Source organism: Trematomus bernacchii, unplaced genomic scaffold (genome assembly GCF_902827165.1).
Source record: "Trematomus bernacchii unplaced genomic scaffold, fTreBer1.1, whole genome shotgun sequence".
Taxonomy (NCBI): Eukaryota; Metazoa; Chordata; class Actinopteri; order Perciformes; family Nototheniidae; genus Trematomus; species Trematomus bernacchii.
In genome coordinates, this window is record NW_022987714.1 from 2,099,169 (window position 1) to 2,119,125 (window position 19,957).

General features: G+C 39.7%; 1 protein-coding gene across 1 annotated transcript in view; it reads left to right on the forward strand.

Moving 5' to 3' along the window:
* Positions 1-361: 361 nt before the first annotated feature.
* megf11 (multiple EGF-like-domains 11) overlaps positions 362-19,957 on the forward strand; it is a 52,018-nt gene continuing 32,422 nt past the window's right edge. Inside the window, exons 1-4 of the mRNA XM_034141505.1 lie at positions 362-468; positions 1,947-2,048; positions 2,471-2,571; positions 6,810-6,902. Of these exons, the coding sequence (XP_033997396.1) occupies positions 362-468; positions 1,947-2,048; positions 2,471-2,571; positions 6,810-6,902 (403 nt within the window). The remainder of the gene's footprint in view (positions 469-1,946; positions 2,049-2,470; positions 2,572-6,809; positions 6,903-19,957) is intronic.

Genomic DNA, 19,957 nt, shown 5'->3' on the forward strand with positions numbered 1-19,957 from the left:
TGCCCTCTAGCTGTATTTTTATATTAACTATAGCCTTGGTATGAGAGTGATATGTCGTACAAAAGAAAAATACGTAAAGCATATTAAAACAAATAATCGAACTTATTGCGTTAAACATAGGCAACATTTTTAAAAGGTAATTTCTATTATTGGAGATTTAACACTTCCAAGATCAAATAACCTACTTGCTGCAGGTCTCCCTTGAAAAAGAGATCGATGATCTCATTGGGATTCACCTGGTTGAATAAAGGTTTGAAATGAAATGAAATAGGTTCTTATTTAAAAGGCCACCATGAGAACTGAAGTTACAGCCATGGTACAACCATCTATCTTTCTTCCCCGTCTCCTCTCAGAGTGAAGGATGTGGTCGTCTGTTGCCCTGCCGGCTCTGCTGCTGGTTCTGGGATCGACCTATAATGTATGGAGTCTGAATCCAGATGACCCTAATGTCTGCAGCCACTGGGAGAGGTAAGCTTCATCTGTATGTGATAACCATTATACATAGAATTTTAGATTTTGAAGGGGACGGCTGTATTTAAGCAGCACCAGCCTCCATGACTGAAATAGTTGATCCTGGAACTTTTTCAATGTCCTTCCTACAAACGCTGTTAACTAAAGTTTCAGATCTATTCTTAAAGTCCATACAGCATTATCGATCTCACACAGCTCATGTCGCTAGGCTCTGAGAGATGGGAGGAGTTGCAGCTCAAATGAAATACGCAGGGAAATTGATCAGTGTACTCTCATCCCAATCAATCACAACAACGATGGAGCCTGAATAATTATTAGTTGTGGCGGGCAGTGTCACTTATGAGAAATAAGCAGGAATAATTTTTGCGCTCGATGCAAAGGGGAGGAAAGAGAGGTGTGAAGATATATTATCTGGATTATTGCCTGACCAAGGTGAGTGTACTTAGGGATTGTGGTTCCACCTTGTTGGTATCGAAAATGAATTCCCTAAGTGGGCTGTGTTCATGGCTTTGAGGTCCTCCAATATCCTCAGACTGCGACCGGCTACATATATCACGAACATGAATCACCTAAAAGCTCCTTTCAAGTCCTTTCTTTGCATATCAAAGTTATTGTATTACTTTCATTCAAACTATATCCACTGACAGGGCCTGCGTACTGTTTATGTTTTATTTCCCTCCAAAATTCTCCCAGGAGCATTAAAATCTATGTTCCAAGAAATGTTTAATATGATTGCAGTGTTGTCTTTAACTGACGGAAGAATTATCAGAGTGAAAAATAAAAAGAACCAGTACAACAAATCCCCCAGAACTCGAGGTATAGAAGCTTTATCAGCTAAATTGACTTATAGTATGAATGTAAAGATATGGGTTATGAAGAAAAAAAGCTCCTTTGATCAATTATTATATTATCAGGCTTGTTAACATAGATGTAACACCAGACATTCGCTGTTGCAGTTGGTTGAGCTAGCTTAATAATTTATTCAAGTGGTTTTTATCCCAGGGGTCGGACCCCCCTCCAAAGAAACAAATCTGAAGGGTTTCTAGAGGATTAAGGGGGAAGGAAAGAATACAAAACAAATTCTGTCTTTGTAATATCCTCTCATCTTTGCTTTTTGTGGAGTATTGTTTTAAAAAATGTTTGTATTGAGGCAAATTGTCTCTTTGGTTGAACTGCTTAAAAAAAAAAAAATGGACATCTGAAACATAACAAGGCTGGGTACATTTTTTAACAATTTATTATATTTTCTAGCTTATAGTCTTAATTTTAAATGTAAAATCTAAATATGACAACTTATTTTGGAAATATAACTGCCAAATAAATGTAGTAGAATAAAAAGCACAATTTCCATCGGATATGTAGTTGACTGAAAGATAGAGTGGCATAACATGACATTTTAATATACCATTTAAATTAGGTTATATTATCTCAAAATGACTCTTTACCACTGGTGTCTTTACATTCCTTTCTTTTAGCTACGCTGTGACTGTCCAAGAGTCCTACGCTCACCCGTTTGACCAGATCTACTACACCAGATGCACAGACATCCTCAACTGGTTTAAATGCACGAGGCACAGGTATGTTTGGAGGAGCAGAATTCGCCCCCATATTTGTTTCATGAGTGACTCGCCCTTTACTGTCAATGAAGGCCATAGTGAATGTCCTTGTTAATGCGTCAGTGCTCAGATCCTCGATGCCACTGGCTGTAATCATCTCATGTTTTAATAATTCCATTAAGGTTTAAAATGGGCATCTAACTAAACACAGACACACAGAAAGTACAGACACCTCTCAAGTAGAGCATTTTTAAGTAGCAGCTACTTTATGCAAAATTAACATAGCTTTTAATCTTTTTTTTCTTGTTGCACTTTAAAAAAACGTGCCAATGACAATGGAAATGCATGCCAGGGCTTACTTTAAACTTCTATATGTTTTTCTGCCCTTCAGCGAGGGTCACTCTTTGCATCACGCAGCTGTCTCTGTGTGTCCGTTTTTCCAGGATAAGCTATAAGACGGCTTACCGGCGGGGAGTGAGGACCATGTATAGGCGCCGCTCGCAGTGTTGCCCGGGTTACTTTGAGAGCGGAGACCTGTGTGTTCGTGAGTATCCTTTGTTTTTTTCTCAATGGTGTCAGTTTATGTGTGCAAGACCTTTAGAGAACGGAAGTACATTTAGAGAACAGAAGTAAATAATATGATTTTTACTGTAGGCAAATAAAGCTAAAACGGCCCACCAGGACACAGTCGTCCCTCCACCTCTGTCCCCCCCCCCCCCCCCCACTCCTGTCTGATCCTCTTCATCACCACCACCCTCTCTGTTAGCATACCGCCATCCATGTGATGGTGATCCATGTTTTAGGTGGTTGAGAATGATTTATTAGGAGGGCACAGCAGACTGCTCTCTGCTTTACTCTTCCACTAAAAGTAATTTAATTGAAGTTGTATAACAATGACAAAAATGTACGAGCCAGGACAGTCCTCGTTACAAACCCAGTAGGTAAAGCACCCGTCATAAAACCACAGTGCAATTGAATAACATAAAATAATCAGAAGCTGTGAAAATTGGACTGAAGCTACAGTATGTGCTGTTAACAATCCTTCCCTGTGTTTTTTTTAGCTTCATTAATTGTCATTTTATTTATATTCACACACATCAAACTGAATATTCTGCGTCTTGGCCAAATAAAGACAGAACATATAGCTTCTGAGAGTTACATTCTTGATTTTCTCGCCTTACCTAATGTTTTATTCCCTTTTTTAAATAAGATTGGAATCAGACTATAATATATTTCTTAGATTTTTCACAACATGAGGGAGTTACTGATACAGGGACTGGTGTGGGTATGCTCTTTGACCACAGCTGAGCTTGTCCCTGTCTAGGCTTTACCAGCCTCGGGGCACCGGGAAGCCAGCCAGCACAGAATAAGAGCTGCGATGATTATCTGGGGGTCTTGAGGAGGGAGGCGCAGATTGATCAATAATGTATTCATTAACCATTTGACTGCCAATCGAGCTAGTTGGTCATTGACAGACTCTTCTGGGTGTTAACCAGGGGGATCTACAAACAGAGGAGCCTCTCTCCAGTCTGGCCTTCCCGTCGTATGAACAATAGGTTTTAAAAAAATATATTATATGTCAGGCTGAGTGTAAAAACAGCGACTCTCCCCTTTGCCCCTCTTTGAGTTGAAGTAGGGAAACTGAGTTGATAGGGGCCAAGAGGGCAGTTTGGCTTTCTGCTGCCTTTGCAAACTGTTCCTCCCCTTTTAATCCTAGCACTCTCACTACCAGGATTAAGAGATTTGTACACCCCGAGCTGTTTTGCATGCAGTGACAAAAGGGGGCATTGTAGAGTAAATCGACCCAAAATGAACTCAAGTCGTCTATTTATTTCAAGACACTTTGTTGTCTGCTGAATGTAAAATACCCCCTTCCCCTTGTGTATTGTTTACTGTAGCTTTCTTCATTCCATTTCATAAAAAGTCCGAAATGCTTAAAGAGTGTTTGACGTGTTAATCCTGCTTGTTTTTATTACCATATGGCACAGCATCAACACTTCCATTAGCTCCAATTAGAGGTGGCTAAACAAATATGGGGTTGTGTAGACCTTGAATGAATGCATTTTCGTTTACGCACGTTTTTTTTAAGTATGTTGTTTAGAACATCTTTTTATTTGAAGTAGTCGTCTAATTTTCTCAAGCTCTCCGCGATAAATTAAACTTTGATCGGTTTCTTGCTAATTAGTGCTTGAAGTTTTCTACTAGAGGTCTTTATTAATTCTGTGACCTTTGATCTGTCGTAAGTCATTACCTTAATCTGCAACTAGCCTATGTAGAGGATGAGAGGAACTCATTTCCCTCCTAATAAGCATGATTATTGCAGTTGTGCATGAGGGGAACTCTCTAATGACAACAGCTCGTAATATCCTCAGAGGTTGAGAGGCTCTGAGGATATGAGTCCGTTCTTTTTGCAGAGCATTCGGGTTGGATGACTTCTGCATGACTCTTGCCTGTCCAGTGGTGCAGAGTCATTCTAAAAATGGTGTTGGCGGCAGGCTTAGTTTGGTCCTGACAAAGTTTCAGGTGGCAATACGCTAGCACATTTCACATTTGGGTTTTGATGATGGAGATGATGAGATTTTTCTCCAGAAAGGGATTCTGTGCCTTTGATTTCATTTTCTTTTTTTGGCTTTGTTGCATTTTCTTTTAATGCTTCAAAGACACGGTTTTAAAATGAATCATCTCTGTGCTAGATTGAGGCATGGGGAGGAAGCTTTGGAGCGAGTTGTTTGATATGTTCTGTAGGCATATCTCCGAGATTGATTCATCCATCAGCTTCTTCATAATGTTCCACATTTTGTTCACTTCATTTTCTGGTGTACAACAAAAATGACAAACACATAGAATTAGACTTTATATGTATTTTCTTTTACTGCAGAAAACTCTCAAAAACTTGGAGAGAAACACACTTTGAGTAAACCCTAAAAAGATATTACATTTATAGACATTTGAAAAGATTGTAGTTTAACTGGGCAAGAATATGAAAATGTATTAACACTGAATGACAATCACCAATTAGCTCCATTGTTCCCTGTTCTGATAACACCTCTGCATAATGAGTTAGATTAGCCTTTTATCTAGATGAAAGACTCCATTTTCAACAGATTCCTTAGACATGAGTTAAGCAGAGTGATTCATGAATTTCAATTAAAATGAAAGACCTACCTCCTCCTACTTTATTATGCCATCCCTTCAGAACACCGGTTCAGATCTCAGGAGAACGGTGCGCTTTATCCTTCTCCCATATTCAAAACTTCATTTCCATATTCCTTTTTTTTTTTATTTATATAAAGGATGTGACACATTTGCATTTCCCTGTTCTCGCTGATCAGAATTTGCTGATTGAAAGTAAATGAAATCAAGTCATCATGGTGACATTGAATTTGTCTCCTCTTCTCTTTGAATACTCTGCATACTGTGGACTCATTGATTACAGGTAGTCGATCTCACACCTTCGTCAGCACAAATGTTCAAGCTCTTTTCCCTTGTCTTTCCGCTGGCTTACTATAATTAGACCGTTTTCTGCCAGAGTACTGATGCTCAGAAATTATCTTTCAATCTCTGGTTTACCGTTTTTTGCCTTGGGAGCATTTCTGCGATTAGCATCGGCTCGTGGGTGTTTGGGATTCACTCGTCTTTCTCCTCTCCTGCAGCATCTCTCCCGCTGGCGGTGGATCCTAATCGATGGCTGATTGAGTGATAATCTATAGTAGCACTGTTTAGGCCTGCATCCAGCTCTCTGCTGACCTCTCTGCCGGCAGGATGAGCGCTATGGTGTTGCACACAGATCTGCAAAGCACCCCAGGCTGTAATTCTTTTTTGTATAAAGCCCAACAGATTTGATCCTGCTGTCCTTTTTAATTCTGACTATAAAACAAGAAAAAATAACAAAATAAGTAGGACTTGAAGGAAGTGTTTGGATTAGTGGATGTTCAGTTAAAGCGATGGTATGTCTGCTGCCCTTGGATAGTGTATCATCCCGCTAAAATCCCTGTTTTAGCAGCCTGCTGATTCCCATCAGGCTGAGTTTCTCTCGTCATAGTGGCCACACTGTCTCATTTTTCAGATAAGAGCCTGCCTGTCGTAACCCCGCTGGCCAGATGACCTTGGCTGCCACATATTTATTCATGCTAAGCGCTTTTTTTGTGTGTGATTCTTCTCCTTCTTGGCTTCACAGAAGAAAAAAATGGCACTGTGGCAAAGGAGAAAACTCTTTGTAGGACACTTTATTATCCAGCCGAACCGAATCTCCCGACTCTTATGAAAACGCTCCCAGGAATACTAATGCAGACCCAATCAATCGGGTGCCGTGTTGCTCAATATGAATGATCAAGAAAACTGCACACTTAGTAAACACTGAGGTACCTGGACCTGCTACATTAAAGCCTCACTATATGACAAAGCACTTGCTGATCAAATTAGAAGGGATTTACAGCTTGTTCGTTTATAGCTCAGCCTACAGATAACAGCTCATTGTGCAAAGTAAAGCTATGTGATAAACAAAGATGTTAACCAAGGACTCCATCTCCCGAGAAATCATTTAGCCCAGTGTCAAGTAGTGGGGATGAATGTTGGATATGAGTGCCATGGCTAAGATGTACTCCCCTGGCGGTATTAGGAGATACATTTTATGGGCCATTTTCTTTCAGCTGTTATCTGGGTGGTTTTCATTATGCTGTTTATTGGTGGTTTAATGATGTTTTACACTCTGCTTATATGTGTGAATGTGCATTAGCTCAATTATAAACTAGACTAATGAGGAAACGTCTCTGTGTGTCTCAGCTCTGTGTACCGAGGAGTGTGTCCACGGTCGCTGTGTGTCTCCTGATACATGCCAGTGTGAGCCCGGATGGGGGGGACTGGACTGCTCTAGTGGTGAGTGCACTTTATTCCTAAACGCACCATTACTCACTAAGACTCATTTTAATCTTGAATGGCTTTCCCAGACAGTTATTTCTTAAAAATGTACTGTGAATCGTTCAGCTATTTTTGCCTGGATGTACGTCTATCTCAAAGCTGCTCAGCTTGATATCCTCTCTTCTTTGCAAACACAGCCAATGGAACAGGTAAGTCACAATGAAATTCATTTTCATTTGCTGGAAGTGGAAGTGATTTGCTTGATGAGTATAGCGGATGGATGGATGGATGGATGGATGGATGGATGGATGGTTGCAGCCCCCTGTGTCTACCCAGCTCTCTGTTATGGTCTTAATCATGATTAGACTGGTGCCCATGACTTGTTCAGGGGAATGAGGAATCAATGCCAAGCTGGAGCAGACCATTGTTGGCCTTTCGGTTTGCAGGGGTTTCCTCCCAGCTCCCAGAGCAGGTCTCCAGGAGAGATGGGAGGGAGGAGTTAGGCATATCCATCCTGCAATCAGCTAAATGCTGAGCATCACTGAGGCCAGACAGGAGGAAACAATCTATTTACTCCTTTGTGATATTTATGTCTTCAGAGATATAGTGCGTGTGAATACAGGAGGCTGTTATTCCCAGGTCAGGACTGAGATAGCCGTCAACATTTCTAACCTCAAATTATTAACTCCAGCTGTCTTCTCACAGTTGCATTTAACTGTTATTGCCTATTGCATATTTAGAAATGAGTAATGGGAGCTAACATCATATCAGTACTACAGTTATTGTATAGATCTATGAGTTTTCATTAGCAAAAGAGCCATTCCCTGATTAGCAACTGTGTGTAAATCAGCTGCTCTCGCTGCAGCGCCGGCCCATTGGCGGGGGATTCATGGGCATAAATGACAAGCCTGAGCTGTTTGCCGCTGCTCACTCCTAGAGACTGCTGAGAGTCCAACGGGGAGGATGTGAGGTTCAGGCCCCCCAGGGACTCTTGTCCCACTCTTGGTTGGTTAGGAGTGCAGCCTTGTGTGCCTTTCAGCCTGCAGGTGCTGGGCTAATCCACCTTATTAAAACAGACTTGATGATTGAGACAGAGGCATTATTCATAACTTTTAGATTTCCATACCAGGCATGATTCCAGGCTTTTTCATTTACGAGCTTTCATCTGTAGAAATGAGGAATGCGTGCCAATTTTTAAATTAAATCTGCCCTCTTTTTGCCTACGTGTAAATGGTTCAGGATGTTTTTTTTTTGTCTTTCATGGTAAATTTAACTTTCACTCAGCTCAGGTAGGTGAGGTGAGCTTTATATCTAGCCTTATGTGGGCTGCAGAGCACACATTTACATCTATTCAGAATTCACAATCAATGCCACGGTTTATGTGCTGTTTGTTTTACTGCTATTATATTTGAGTTGAGGTATTGGTGTTAACATAAAAGCCAATTCCCCGAGTGTGAGGGCAGAATGAGGCGGTCACGTGATGAAGGATGTGTGAATGTGATGAAAAGTGTGTCGCCCAGGCTTGGAGATGAAGAGCTGCCGTGGGATGCTGAGCGGCCTAAAGCTGAAGTGACAGCCTTTCAGCCAGTGATCTGGAGCCGCATCAAAGGCTTGGACCTCGTTTCTGGAGCAGCACCCACCAGAAAGCAGTTTTGTATTTGGGTCAGGTGGTGAAAATAAAGAGTCGAAGTGTTTGTGGCCAGAAGAGAGAAGGCGATAAGGTGGGATAGATTCACCGAGTCGTGTTGAAGGCTGAAGAAAGATTTCACCTGTTTTTCTCCCGCTGGCTAGCTAGAAAACATTTTATCCTCTCCCCCTGCCCGAGGCAAAAGCCCCACTGAGACCAGCCCTGCCCTGTGACCTGCCTGCAGTCCTGGGGTGTCTTACATTCATGTCAAGGACACAATGGTAGAAGTGGACCACAGATAAAACAGCATGTTTGCTGCTGGCTTTGTTTGAAAATGTGGTCTCGTTCTACATCTATCAAACGTTGATTTGGAGCATTCAGGGTTGAGGTTGTGTTTTCCCAAACGTGTGATGAATGATTAATTGTTGTTGGTTGTTAGTTGTTGTGATGCCTGTGTGTTGTGTTTGTGGAACGTGATTTTGAACATATTTCTCTGATCACATTGTCGGTTTTATTTTATTTTTCATTAAAAAGCTCAGGACATTAAAGCAGTGTGGTGACATGCACCTGTTAATGTTTGTTCTGTCTGTTTTTGTTGTGCTTGCATTTTATGTTGCTTTGCCTTATTCTCTGTTTATATTGAAATGCACTGTTTGTTTTCTCTATGACACTGTGTATACCTTTTTGTTTCATCAAAAACAATATTGTTTTCAACTGGATTTTCACCATGTGAAAAATAAAACATTATCAACTTGAAAGAAAACAGACATTTTTGCAAAGGCAATAAAGATGGCTGGAGCACTGTTATGGGTCTGAACAGTGTGTCTTCAGTCATTTTAGTCTACTGAAATGTAGTACTGGGTATCACCAAGTCGTTTTATTATTGGTTGTAGTTTGTAGTATACAGTATATTGCTGTAAAAAGAATAGACACGATATGAGATGAAATGGTGAATCAAATCTTTGCAGCATATAATGAGTTTTTGAATCAAACTCTATATTTTTCTTCCAAAATCTAATGAGTTTCTTGGCTTTAAAAGTATACTTCTTATTTTAAAGTTGATGTGAAATGACCCAGTCCCTTTGCCTGCTTCGCTGTGTACTTTTCAACCCTCGTGATTGAATCCCTCTTGATGAGTCTGTCACACAGGGTCACTATACATATGCTGCAGTAATAACAGCTTTCAGATAAGTATGTACATGGTATATTTAGCTATGACTGCCATCACTTGTAAAATATTAGGTGCAATGAAGCACAATCATTGATTTCATGTGCTTCAGTCAGATAATGATATGTTCCCAGTGCATAAATATGGAGCTTCAAGTGTTTCTCGTCTCTGCCTTCTTAGAGTTCGCTTTCCCTTGGAAATGTTCTCCCACTTGTGCAGATTAAAAAAATCAATGCAAGTATCTGAAAAGTCCAGGGAGTAGTTTAGCTTTGTTAAACATAAAGCATCCTTTGTGTTCTAAGAAGAAATCTATCATACTTAATGGTCAAATCTAATGTGGCTGGTCAGCCGTGGCCCATGAGGTAACATATTCCTCCTTAATGTATTCAAATGGGAAGGCAGCCATTGCTGCGGGTGCTATTCACATGGTTAATTGATGAATGTGGCCTATGAATTCTTGTTTATGGTATATTGCACCAGACAGGGTGGTACAGGCTACTTATTTCATGTTAATTGTCTTACTAAAACAGAAAGATTACTCATTATTATGGGTTTAAATCAGTGATTGGTTTTATTAGATATTGGGCTTATTGTTGAAGTAAGAATTTGGGCTGGTCTAGCAAAGATGGCAGATATTTCCTTTTAGCTTTATTAATTGCAGATTACATTGCCCCAACCATAGAAGATGCAATATCAAAGAATAACAAGATCAAAAACCGTGCAAGTGAACTTCCTCTTGGCTTGAAAAACACCCTTCTGAGGACTCCCTCTGGCACCCGTCGACTGAATTTACACATTATTCTCAAAAGTGCATCTGATCCAGATGGTTCCTCTCCAATCTCACAGCAGCAGGACATTGACATGCATCGCTGTCAAAGACCAAGAGACTGTGAATAACACTGAACGGGACACAGCTTTACTGTAGCTCCACACATCACTCCAAATGTCTCTATACTTTCTCACACGACTTCTGTCTTCATTAATCTTACAGATAGAGATTTCAATATTTGTGTGAATGTCTGTGTGCCTTTTGAATGTGTATAAAGCATCACATCATTTTTCATTCGGATGATGGCCCCATATCAACAAATAAAACCTGAAAAGTGAGATTAGATCTCCAAACCACCTCTTTTATAAAAAGAAGTCTAACTCAGTAGAATTCCTCATTATATAACCATGTAAAGATAGACATTTTGCGAGCACTATAAATATTCTAACTATCTTTTTGAAAGGTTTTCCTTGCCGCATGTAACATTTGATGCCGTCTGCCTTCATTTTGATAGATCAAAGCGCCTGGGCAACTGTAATTCTCAAGGGGACACAACACCGACCAATCTATGGTGCCTCACGGGACACAGTTACTTCTGTGTGTGTGTATTTGGGTGTGTGTCAATGAAGCTGTCCTGTGTTGACGGAACTACGTTTATGAATGTTACATGGGGCTTCTGGAGAGTGCTGCAGCCAGTTTGTACACCGCGGAGGATGTGACAGTGTTAGTTACAGTATTCCTCTTCACCAGAGTTAATTGAGATCACCTATTTTCTTAATCCTTATCATACTGATGAACTGGAGCTATTTAATCTAGTTATTCATTAAATCAAACTTGGACACAAACTGGAATTTCCTTCCACCAAAGCCACATACACAAGTGAGTGAAATTAATTTTCCAAAATAGAGACAAAATGTACAATAAAGTTAAATATGAAAAATGCTATTCATTTATTGTATTTCAAATTTTCTTTGGGATAATATGGTAATCTGGAATTATTTTGGCCTTGTTATACTTTTGTTTAGAGAATTTCACAACCCTAATTCTTACCTCACACAATCATCAACGCGTTTAATAGTTTCGATTTCATAAGATATGAATGAAAACATCTTATGGGACTTCATTTGTGGTTTTGAGAGGTATCAGTGAAATAATGAAGTGGAGACCACCTTGTCACCCATAAGGGGACAAGTTGCCCCTTCCCCACTTCCTATTCCCCTACCTCTGGTTCCCTTGCTCAGAACACAACCATTTTTAAACGCACACTACAGTACATTTTATTCTCAATACACAGAATCAGAATCAGAATACCTTTATTAGTCCCACTAAGGGGAAATTACGTTGTTACAGCAGAAAAAGAGCCAAAGACATCTTAATGTTACGTAGAAGCATGCATAAAGAAGTATTAAAGTTAACAAAAAAAGTAATAATAGAATAAAAAATAGAATAACAATTAAAAGTTACACAATTTACAACATAAACATCTTGTAATAGTTCTTAGGATTTAGCAGCCAGGTATATATCGCACAGTTATTAACGGCATATATATTGCACATATAGCACATATTGCACATAGTTGGTTGGTATTTAACAGCTGTGTGTGTGTGTGTGTGTGTGTGTGTGTGTGTGTGTGTGTGTGTGTGTGTGTGTGTGTGTGTGTGTGTGTGTGTGTGTGTGTGTGTGTGTGTGTGTGTGTGTGTGTGTGTGTGTGTGTGTGTGTGTGTGGTGTGTGTGTGTGTGTGTGTGTGTGTGTGTGTGTGTGTGTGTGTGTGTGTGTGTGTGTGTGTGTGTGTGTGTGTGTGTGTGTGTGTGTGTGTGTGTGTGTGTGTGTGTGTGTGTGTGTGTGTGTGTGTGTGTGTGTGTGTGTGTGTGTGTGTGTGTGTGTGTGTGTGTGTGTGTGTGTGTGTGAGAGATAGCGATACTGTATACATTTGGAAGCATCTGTTCACAGAAACATGTTCTAACCCGAATTGGAGTCAGGCTTCATTTGTTTTCAGAAACATCCCTGTGTTGTCGCCCCCATCCCAACTGGTCTCATTGAAATGGAGGAGGCTGCATTATTTTTCAACCAGGGTTTCAGACAGTCTGAACACCCCCTTATGCATGACTAAATAAAATGGGTTGCACCACCACAATAAATTCTTCGTACGTAGAGATTAGCTGCTATTAAACATTTATACCCAGTATCTGCAAGATGTTATTGTTACATGACCGACTGAACGAACTGACAAGGACTTAATGTCAATGCAATATGCTCATCTCATCTGACTAACACTTGATCCAAATGCTATTTAATGATGATAGTGTGTTTTTTAAACTGTATAAAAAAAAACATACATCTTAAAGGTCCCATGTCATGCTTTTCCGGTTATTACCATATTCTGTATATATTATTACCCGTCCCCTTGTGTGTTATTAAGGTTTTTATGCATGTAAACGGAGTCACAAACCCTCAAAGTACACCCTGTAGCGAGTAAAACTCTAACACAGAAAATACCTGTCTATGCTGCCCCAGAACGCCTCGTTGGAGATTTCTCTTTTTCTTCCTGGGACTAAACTGTGGATGCTCCTGGCTCACACAGAGACTGTTTCAGGATGTGGCTCGGACAGCATGCCTCTCAGATCTTTACTCCCATGTCTTTTAGTGACTGACGTGACTTATGTGTGGTGTAATTCACCACGCTGAGACTTCAGCTGACTGATGGTGAGTCAATCGAATGAATTGTGGCATACGCAATTTAGCTGACAGCCGCCTTAACTACTAAAGACACACACACACACACACACACACACACACACACACACGTTAAATATTAATAAAATATTCTCGACAACCACAAACCTTTTAAGATGTTTTGCATTACTGTTATTCATCTACTGGTTTGACACACACACACACACACACACACACACACACACACACACACACACACACACACACACACACACACAACATTTTCAGTACATGTAAGCCTCATTGGCTGTGTATGCAGATTGACTTTGCTCAGCTCTGAAGATTTTTTGTACCATCCCATTAAGCAGGATTTATTGTTCCCCAAGAGCTCACTGCTCCATTACCTTTGGGAGAATGCCTAAAATGTGTGTGTCAATGTGAGTGTGCTTTCTCTCCATGCATATACCTGAGCACAAAAAGCCAGTAGATATCACGGCATGTCGTGTGATGGTTAGGATGATACGGTTATTTTGAAGGAGCAGATACAGCATCCAGTCCCGCTGGTCATTATCACTGCGATGCTTATTAGTCACTAAGAGAGTGAAGGGCTCCTGAAACACTGCACGGCTCTGGGAGTCTGCATAGATGGCTTGATTTAATAAGGACATTAAAAGCCTTATCTCCTGTCCTTAAGAGAAGGTCAGTGTGTCTAAAATAGCTGAAATGCTATGATAACAGTTTAGAGCGATAAGATATCTCCTGAATACTAATGCTGAACAAAGCTGCTTGAAGCTCATTTCACAGTCTATAAGCACTTGATTTTGTGGTCCAATGCCGTGTTTATGAAGTTTGTTAGCAAAGATTCAATAGATTTGTATTGATCATTGATTTTGATGACCTTTTCACAGTTCAGTGTGTGGTAGTTATAATTCAAAACAACTGATTTAGACTGTCATGGTGTTAAAAAACGCTGCTCGGTTCAGTTTCATGAAGTCACTCCAGCAGCGCCAACCATTCCTTTCAATGTCGCCATTTTGTTCTGTATTGAGCAGTGGAACTTAGCCTGTGATCCTTTTAAGGCAAAGCAGTGCCTTCTTCTGATTATTGAGAGGTCTAATCTAAAGAGGTAAAACAACTCACTCTCATACAGTTAAAAATAGAAAGATTGGACAAATTCTTAATCTGTTTAGGAAATTAAATCGTTTTCCCTTTGTCCGACATTATTAATCAGAGCCTCTCGACCCCTTGGTTGCAAACCTGTTTGGGTTCTCATCCGCTGCATACTTCAAGTAGTCCCGACAACTACTGACTTAGACTACAATCGTGCAAAGTCTCATACAGTATTTTATTTGCAAAATATTTGTTGTTGACACCGGTATCATCTCTGGGGACCTGGGGTTCATGATGATTTTGGTCAGAATAATAGCATGAGGTGTAACTCATCTCTTTGGTATCATCTGAGCCCTTTGGGAGTTGTGTTCCAGTGTCCTTGGTTTGCTTTGGGATTGGGAGCATATTAGCAGTCTTTCTCAGATCCTCTGGTGCACCTGCAATCTCCTGATGTTTAACCCTGGACTTCATTGGAGTGTTGCAGTGATTACAGGCCGTCCTGAGGGACATCGATTGTCCTGCTCCTCGTAGGCAAGCCCCACACAATGCTGACGAATGAACTCGTGGCCCTGCCAAGTCCAATTAACTGTCAGTGCCGCATCGACGAGCTCCTCCGTTTGTTGAGAGTGAAGAAAAACAAACTTTTAATCAAATTTGCCTGCAGGCCCTAGGGTATTTGGGGTTGTATTTTGCATTCTACTGTGTTCTGCCTCGCCTGCAGTCGGCCACTCTCCCAGAAGGTTATATTGCATGTTGTTTTTGTGAGATAGCAGAAGGCCTGCACCTTACTTTAATGGCAGCCCTATCTCTCCACTGTCTTTGACTTATGAATCATCCAGCGCTATCATCTTGACATTACACAACAACAACAAAACTAGGATGCTAGGTCAACTCATATAAAATGTATTTGCCTGCACTGGCATTGTTTTATTTACAAGTTATTGTTTGGTCTGTAAAAAACGATCACAGTAAAGTTTATCTTTGATGTGACTTTACAGCATGTTGTCATGTTTAGTGTCTGGAACGTCCATAAGCATTTTTGACTAGTTGATTAGTACAAACTCAGGTTTCGATCTTGATTTTGAAAGCATTAACATCCACTAATACCCTCTGCTAATTCTACCAAGGTCGAGATAAACAAATCTACTTTCCTTTCTTCTGATTAGAGTAAAGCAGACATTAAAAGCCCAGAAATTCAATTAAATTGGTGACTTATTCCACAGAGGAAAAAAGGGAAAAGGACAAAATGCGAGCAGACTCTATCTCATAGCTAGAGCGTACTAAGTGGAACAAAGAGATGTAGCTTGGGATCTAAACATCGACAAAAGGGCATCTGGCTGATAAGGATCAAAGGAAATGTTAGAGGAAATGTAATCATTACCAGACACAAGGAAGCATTCATAAGGATCCAATCTGTGTTGTGCAGAAAGTTCAAAATGTGTTGTAAGGCTGAGAGAAAAACAACACAACAAGAAACAAGGTCACTGAAGTTGTCTTTTTGCAAATAGCAGCCGAGCATGTGTCGTCGGCCAACAATGTTAAGTCTGAGCAGAAAAGCAGACCTGTAGGAGTTCATCATGTCCTGTAGTGTGCACTTCATTAAGACTCTTCAATTGAATTTAGATGGATAAAAGACAGAAAATGCTGACATACTGGTTCAGGCACCCGCATCCTCAAAGTGATGAATCCCCCTTGAGAAATTAGATTTGCAAAGAAACTTGACACGATGCGGTTCTCTCAGCCTCACACTTTACACATTAGCTTGTATTATGATTCTGGGACTCACTTCCTTTTCGAGGCCAAGGCTTACTCTTTTATGAATGACAAAATTGCCCTCAGCCACTGAACAAAAAGAGGGTTCAGGTCCACGGATCGATATCACCGGTCCTTGACTCTGAAATACGATTTTGGATGGAAATGTTCTTGTATCATCTGTCTGCCCTTTACCTAGACAACTTCACTTTAATCAAAAGTGACCAATGATTAAATCTAATCTTGGGCTGAGTTTAAATACTTTAAACGTTGTTCTGTCAGTCATAGTAAACGTCATGTGGAGTGAGATTCAGGATTTATGCCCCATGCAGACAGGTGCTGGAACCTCCTGCTCATCCCAGATGGCTCGATTCATTTCTTAGCTGGCTCTTTAATGTTAATATCTTCCTCCTACCCTCTCTCACACTCTTTTTGTCACACGCACACGCACACGCACGCACGCACGCACACACACACACGCACACGCACGCACGCACGCACACACACACACACACACACACACACACACACACACACACACACACACACACACACACACACACACACACACACATGCACGATATTCCCTAAGTTGCTGTTGTATTCTTTTCACTTCACTTTGACTTTGAGAATCGGGGAGAATAATTCATGGGCCTAGCGAGTTTCAGAGACTGAAAGAACAACAGTGCTTTCAGAGCCAGCAGTTCATTTGAGATGAACACTAGGATTTCCTTCTCATTCTTTTTTTTTTTTGAAAGGGTCCATCTTATCCTAGAGATGATGGTATAAAGGAAAGAAAAAAACATAATCGACAGTTTTTCTGTGTTAATCAAAGGCGAGGGATGTTTTCCTGTTTCTGTCCTTTCATATTGTACCAGCTCTCTCCACTGCCACCGCTCTTCATACCTAACTGAGCATTATGCACTGCTGTGGTTTCCAAACTTCTCTTTTCAGATATTTGAATATTTCACAGGATCCAGTGCTAATTTAGTAGGCCATTAAACACACTGCTATGCCACATTTCATCCGTTTTTATATAAATATCAACCCAGAGGAGTAAATGATACATTTCTGGTATGTGTGGCTTATTTTTGACAGTTTAAATAATTTAATATGCACAGTATTAAGGTATATGATTCATAGATAAGAAGATGGAGGCCAGTAAAAATGTTGTTACATTTGCTCGTACAATATAACCAGGCATTACTGATGGTCAGGCAGGTAGGAACCCCCTCAAAGATTTATTACTTCATAATAACCATTTGCATAATGTGAGATCATTAAAAAGCAATTATCCTTGTGTTTCTGTGTTATTGGGATTAATTTGGGGGTTTTATAGGCACACTGATTGTCTGCCTTTAAACTAAATCATGTTTTTGTTTACAGTAAGGGATCCATACACTGTGGCATGGTAGACACACTAAACTGTTTGTTTGAGTAAACAGCTAACAGGCTCTGTTTGCTTACACTCCACAGAAGGGAATGGGCAAATGCATGCAAACAGTACACATGCTAACTTTCCCTTCGTACACATTCACACTCCTCTTTGTCAATATGTTTTATTGCCCTTTGACTCCAATTGTATTTCTTTATTTCTTATTGCATTGGTACAGCTTGAGGTCATTCAGATAATTAAATTGACAGGAACATAAAAAAGAAATAATTCATTTCAAATTGTTCTTTTTAATGACTGGTATGCTTGTAGATCAGTGAAAAGAAAATATGACATGAGTGCATATAAACTAAGGAGTGATGAAGGTACATGAATAATTTACGTGTTATTTAATAAACAGTTTACATTATTATTATTATTATTGTTATTTTGCAGAATAAATCTATGTTTTTCTCTTGTGTCTTTGCTCTTTCCCATCCTTGTGTTCTTTGAGAGGTAGCATTGCAAAGTTTACAGTCGACTCCTTCACAGAGAACAGCGGCTGTGCTGTTAAACTTGGATTATCATCAATCCTCTCCTGCAGCACAACCGCTATTGACAGTTTTTAAAGTATACTACGAAGACTTGTATTTTTGCCAGAATGTGCCAAAATATATCTAAATCGACTCGTTCTATCTGCAGTTGCAATGTGAGTTTTGAAAGCACTGCATTACAGCAATTAACACCACACGAGACAAATTGTAAAAATATATGTTTGCAAAACAATCGGCATTCTGGTAGTTAGCTGTGAATTGAATAATTCTGTAGGAGTGATTATTTATTTGAAAGCTGACCACTAAATTCATGTTTTTGGCACTTGAAAGACATGTAGCTAACCAATGCTCAAGTACATTTTCAGAACAGATGGTCATGCATATCTGATTGGCAACAACAACCAAATGTTTTTTTTTCTGTGTTAAGGAAGTTTTAATAGCTGTTCACATATCAGCTACTTTAATGCAACAAATTATGATTCTATCAAATGGTAAAGAGAGAATCACTAAAAAAATGTAAATGAATATGCTATTTTACGCTCTGGGCTTTACAAACTATCTACATTTACCTGTTTAGTGTGTTTTGTGCATTTTTATTTTAACTGCAGCAGAAAAATGTTAAGTCTATCTATAAAACAGTATGTGCATACAATTTTGTAACAAATCTAAATGAACAAAATTGTTATACTCAACTTTTTATTCCTCAACCCTTTCCAATTTTTACCCCATCCCTTTGTCCCTCAGTCTTAAAACCAAACATTTAGCAACACTCTGATATTTATTTCCTGGCTTATTTCAACATGCTTTGTCCTCTTTAAATGCATAGTTGACAGAGAGGATATTATCATTACAAAAATCAATACTCTCACAAACAGAAAACCGCTCTGCACACAGACTAGTGTAGCAAAAAGGCAATATTTTCCCATTTTAATCAGAAAAAGAATATTCACAGATGATCAAAGCGTTGTTTTGCATTTTACTCTGCCAATTGGTGACCTAAAACGGATCCTCAACCTATTTTGGGTCACAATCCTAATTTTGGTAAATACTGGTTTTAAGAAATACAAACAAGGCAGAGCGTTATTCTCTATAGCAGATTTATGATATGTGTAGCCTGGAGCTGTTGAATAAATTGTGACTGTGTGAGACCAGGCTGGGCCGGACAGCTGCAGGCTGCAGATGTCCGTAGTATTACAAGCTGCACTGGATGGTGAAATGTGTGCTTTTATATCCTGCTATTTTCAGTACAGAAACCTGGCATGTATAGATAATTGATGTCATGTGGATGTTAAAACAGACTGGTTTAAAAAATCTCTTTCAAGCTCGTACCCTACAATAGCGGGTCCTACATTCACCTACGATGGTCTGTTATGTCTGAGGAAAAACCAACTTAGGCTTCATGAAACTCATTATACATTAATATTCACAATAAACCAAATTCTCTTAATGGGCTGTGATGAATATTCTGCATCTCTGCTACTGGATAACCACAGAAGTCATGCTATGCACAGAGGTGCACTAATTATTAGCATGTGCACATATTTAACATCCAAAGCTTTCTTAAACGTTTCACTTATTAACCCACGTATGCAAATTAGGACAGTCATAATTCTCTAATTACAATACCTGAGGCACAACAATGGCCCCTCACTCTGCAGCCTCGCGCTCTAAATGATGAAAGGTGAAAGATCACACTGTGATGTTTCTACTATAAACCACCAGAGGCTGGGAAATGAAGGATTGCAGTGTTTCAAAAGTCGTGTCATCTTGACTTTATGTTTAAGTACATTTTCTGTGACTTCAAGAAATGTCTTATAATCTGCTTACAATTTAACATTTAAAAAAAGAACACTTTTTAAAGTTTTGTTTTGTTTTTAAAACATCAACTCTGGCTTTTTCAGGATGAAGGGATGTACTTTAGTAAAAAAAGTTGATCCCAAAATTGAAAAAGTAGTTATCCCACAAATTCCTGCATTACACTTTTACATTAATAAAAACACAGAAATCTTTACCCAAATCATTTTTGGGTCATAGTTATTGATGCATT